Source organism: Marmota flaviventris, chromosome 3 (genome assembly GCF_047511675.1).
Source record: "Marmota flaviventris isolate mMarFla1 chromosome 3, mMarFla1.hap1, whole genome shotgun sequence".
NCBI lineage: Eukaryota > Metazoa > Chordata > Mammalia > Rodentia > Sciuridae > Marmota > Marmota flaviventris.
The window spans coordinates 60655468-60660319 of record NC_092500.1 but is presented as its reverse complement, the minus strand read 5'-3'; the positions used below and the strand labels follow the sequence as shown (position 1 = coordinate 60660319).

Here is a 4852-nt window from a genome sequence, read left to right as displayed (position 1 = left end):
ACCTCTGATAATGGAGACTATTAATTGTACATTCCTAATAAAATTGTTGAAAGAATTAAATGTGCCCCCTAGATTTAATTGAAAAAAAAAAAGTCATATCAACAACTACACCCTATCTATTCCAGGTGATGTCAAAATGTTTCAAGAATTAGTCTACCTGACTAGCTCTGCGGCAGGCTTGCTGAGATATGTGGCCAGGGGCAGCTAGTGCAGAAGAATGCCAGGCAGAGCAGGGCAGTGTATGGCCAGTGACAATGACCAGCAAGACTGGGCAGTGGTGCCTCATGGAAAGCAATGCTGGGGTCTTCACCAAGCTCATTGGAGCTCATTAAAGAATTTGGTTGCTAAGGGGCCCAAGTAGAAGAAATATGCAGTTTAGAGCCTGAGAATTTTGAAAAAAATAAAGCCAGTTCATAGTTTAACTTTCCTTTTCAAGTTCCAGCCAGAAGAACCAGCAGGCTCTGCTGTTCAGTATGCCAGACTTAACATGGTATTTTTTAAAAAGCAGATAATTAACCATACATTTGTTACTCAAGGCATTGGACGTGTGTATTGAACCATACCCATCAATGTGTCTATTTAGGAGAGACATTATAGGAGTTTAAAATTTTTTCACCAAGATTTGATGCAGCTATGAAGGGTTTGGCCCTGAACAATTCTGATGTGATTCAACAGATACACCACAGTTTGGCCAGACAGCAAATGTTTGAATTTGCTGCAAAGACATCAGCCAAAGAAGATGTTTTTCATTTTGTCAGTTATGTAATTTTTAATGGAAGACTGTAAGAATTAAATGGATTAAGAGAAGGATCCATTTATTTAGGTGTGTGTAATCAATATGTCAGGATCAGCACAGTACAGCCAGTCGTAGAAAAAAAGAATATAAAAGTACAGTGAAGGTGAAATTTGCTTTAACTTAATGGCTACGTGACTGACAGAAAAATAACATAAGCAGAAGATAGCAGAGTTACAAAGACAACTTGCAGAGGAACCTAAAGAAACAGATCAGGGTAGTAATATGTTAAGTCCTATTCTATCAGAAGTTGCCCCAAATCCGATGCTTATTGAAGAAGTACAAGATTAAAAGATACAAGATTGAAAATATTAGAAGGAAGTATAATTATCAGCTAATACCTCTTGTAGAAAAGGCAAAAGGAAAACAGAATTCAAAGAAAGCTCAGGAAACCAAATGAAGAGGATGCTTTGGTACATCTACACATTTCTGCTTCTGTACTTATTTTTATGACACTGTTAAGTATAAGAAAACTTTGAGCAACATCCTAATTGACACAGTGCACATTGGGCAACAGTACCAGTCTGACTTGTTTTTAATGCATGATTAATAAACTTTTTCCCTACCTGCATCATGTGCATGCAGTGCATATTAAATAAAAGTGATACATTCATTTTATATCTGATCACTTGATTTTTAACACAAGTGTCAAAGTAATCAAACAGAAAAGGAGAATCTTCAACAAATGGAGGTAGAATAGTGGAGCTTAATATCCACTTGGAAAAAAATAAATCACAAGCCCCCTACCTCACAAAAATGAACTTAAGTTGAATCATAGATATAAATGTACTTACTAAAAATATAATTTTTTTTTTCAAGAAAACATTGGTGAATATCTTTGTGACCTGGGAATAGCCAAAGGTTTCTCAGGTCATAGAAAGCATTAACCATAAAAGATCCAGAATTAGGATTCATCAAAAATTAAAAACCTGTCATTAAAAGACACCTTAGCAAGAGTAGCTTGTATAGAATGACATCTTTAAACTAGCTTTATAAATTTAGGTTAGTAAGTATACAGATTTTATTCCTTAGATTTAATTATATTTTTTAAAAGAGAGAGAGAGGAGAGAGAGAGAGAAGAGAGAGAGAGAGAATTTTTTTAATATTTATTTTTTTAGTTTTCGGTGGACACAACATCTTTATTTTATTTTTATGTGGTGCTGAGGATCGAACCCAGCACCGTCCCTTGCATGCCAGGTAAGCGCGCTACCGCTTGAGCCACATCCCCAGCCCAAGATTTAATTCCAATAAAGTCCATGATAGAATTTTTTCATAATTTAACATGGTTGATCTGCTTCTTCTTTCATGATTGCAAATGTATTGTGACATCATAGTTTTTTTCTGCTTGTGACTAAAAATGTATGAATTGTTTAAAAAACAAAAAATAATTTGTCTACTGTATAATAATACTGAAAAACTTTATTTTATCTCTGCTTTCCTCTTCTTACTACTTCTCCTCATTATTGTCATAATTATTTTTATTATTAACACTCACGTTTAATACCAGGTAAGAATGAAAATTTCTAAAGTCCACATCTATCCTGATCCTCTTTCTATAAAACTAAATGCCCTTTGTCTGTTCCAAAGCAAACTACTTCTATTTAAAATCATAGTCATTAATCCAGATATTCACATTTGCCCAAATACATTTGAATAAAATATTTGAAAAATTAGAAAATTCTGAAGCAATATTTAGAATTATCAAATTTATTAAGAAGAGAAATTTTAACAAGGACATGGGAGGGGAAAAAAAACAACAACCTTAAGTAAAGGAAAGTTTTGAGATGTTATGCCTAACAGAAAAAAACATTAACAAGAAATGTATTTTTCTTTCATTACTAATACTTTCATTTACCAGAGAGAAGAATCACTTTCTGGATGGTGTCCTTAAAGGCTTGCTTCACTTGCTGATTCCTCAGAGTGTATATAAATGGATTCATCATGGGAGCAACAGAGGTATTGAGAATAGCAACTCCTTTGGTCAATGATGCTCTTTCTTTTGCAGAGGGATTAGCATACATGAATATGCAACTTCCATAAGAGATGGAAATGACAATCATGTGAGAGGAGCATGTAGAAAATGCCTTTTTTCTCTGACTGGCAGAAGGGAGTTTCAAAATTGTCCTCATGATGAACATGTAGGATAGAATTATTAATGCCAAAGTGAAAAGCAGAATCACTATTGCAGAATAAAATCCAATCACTTCTAGGAGCCATGTATCTGAGCAGGATAAATGCAATAGGGGGAAATAGTCACAAGCAAAGTGATCAATGACATTGGAGCCACAGTAATCTAACTGGAGAAAAAGAATAACTGGTGGGAAGATGTTTAGGAATCCTGCCAGCCAAGCACAAAAGACAAGCAATATGCAGACTCTCTTGTTCATGATGGTAGTATAATGCAGGGGTTTGCAGATGGCTACATAGCGATCATAGGACATGGCTGTTAGAAGGTAAAATTCAGTTATACCCATGAAGATGAAGAAAAACAACTGAGCTGTGCAATTATTATATGAAATTGTTTTGTCCTTAGTAATAATTGTGCCCAGGAATCTAGGGATACATACAGTTGTAAAGGTGATTTCCAATACAGAGAAGTTCCTGAGGAAGAAATACATAGGAGTCTGTAGATGAGAGTCCACCAAGGTGAGAGTGATGATTGTCATATTTCCAGTGACACTCAATATATATGTGATAATTAAAAAGAGAAAAATCACAACCTGAAGCTCTGGGTCATCTGAGAGCCCTAGTAGAATGAATTCTGTGGGTACAGTACGGTTTTTCATTCTCAATCCTTTTCACCCCTTTAGAACATAAAATGTATGTTCCCCTATAATGTAAAAATATTAGCATGAGATTGAAGATAGGACAAAACACTTTACAAAGATTCATAAAGATGAGTTTTATGTAAAATAAAATAAAACTTTGTGTTCACCAGTAACCCCCTCCCATTTCCATTGTATCTTACATCAAAATAACTTGTATTACCAGAAGTTAAATATTGATCTCTCTTCATTGAAAATATACTGTTACAGGACATGGGTAAAAGGTTACAATGATAATATTTAAATAGAAGCTATTTCTTCCAGTATTTCTTTGAAATTATGTTTCTATTTATTTATAAAAATATTTACTTTGTAAAACACATGAATATATTGCAATATATTAATATATTTTCCTTTCCTCAATATTACAAAACTAATCTAGAATACAGCATGATAAAATAAGAGTTTGAAAGTCTTCGAAGTTTATTTAGGCTTACCTTCAGGTGTTATATTTTGAGTAACTCAGTCCCATGTAGCTTAGGCAACTTTTACAGGTTTAACAACCAGTCACTGTAATAATCATCTCACATTAGAAAGTACATGTTTATTCATGGAAATGTGTTAGCATCCTCTCCTAACTTTCCTACTTCAAGGTTTGGCTAATGCAATTACTTTCCTTTCCTCATTTACTTTTCTAGTAAAAGGAACAAAACAAATCATTGTCTAGAATTTAATTCATAAAATGCATGATTCAATCATTTTTACAATATTGCTGTAGCAAATGAACAATTGGAAAATCAAAATAACATTTACTGGGGAGAATATATTCTTTCAGATAGAGAGTCTCCTGTTTAAATATTATTTCCATCACAGAATAACATGTAACCATAGGGATAAAAATTAAAAATAAAATTAAAAAAAAATCCACACGTTTCTGTGTTTTTGTCTTGGGACCCCATTGATGGTATTACCAGTAATAAATAACAAGTAATTTTGTTATTCTCTATCATAATACATATTACATTTAATTTACACATTTCAAAATACAATTATAAAATTAGAACACTTTTAATATTGAAAATTAAATAATTGAAGAATAACAAGCTTACTTTCTGGTATTTCTTGATGATCAAGTCTGAAATTCTACCACCTGGGTTTCTTAAATAGTCATATTTCACATCTGGCCAAATGATTCCGCAATGTATTTGATTTCCTTTGTACTCTCAAAACAAATGTGGTGATTTAACCTTTTCATGGATCTCAGAAATTTCGTTCACTTTAATTAGAGACCAGT

At 33.1% G+C, this 4852-nt stretch overlaps 1 protein-coding gene and 1 pseudogene across 1 annotated transcript; one reads left to right on the top strand and one right to left on the bottom strand.

Moving 5' to 3' along the window:
• Nucleotides 1–254: 254 nt before the first annotated feature.
• Nucleotides 255–1193, top strand: LOC114088165 (ubiquitin carboxyl-terminal hydrolase isozyme L5 pseudogene; annotated as a pseudogene).
• A 1447-nt stretch (nt 1194–2640) lies between these two features.
• LOC114087500 (olfactory receptor 6C3-like) lies at nt 2641–3579 on the bottom strand. The gene has a single exon (XM_027928998.2). It carries the CDS (start codon nt 3577–3579, stop codon nt 2641–2643), a length of 939 nt encoding a protein of 312 aa, XP_027784799.2.
• Nucleotides 3580–4852: the final 1273 nt, after the last annotated feature.

Bases quoted from the DNA above. Each gene is read 5' to 3' on its own strand.
- LOC114087500 (XM_027928998.2), bottom strand. From the start codon at position 3,579: ATGAAAAACCGTACTGTACCCACAGAATTCATTCTACTAGGGCTCTCA.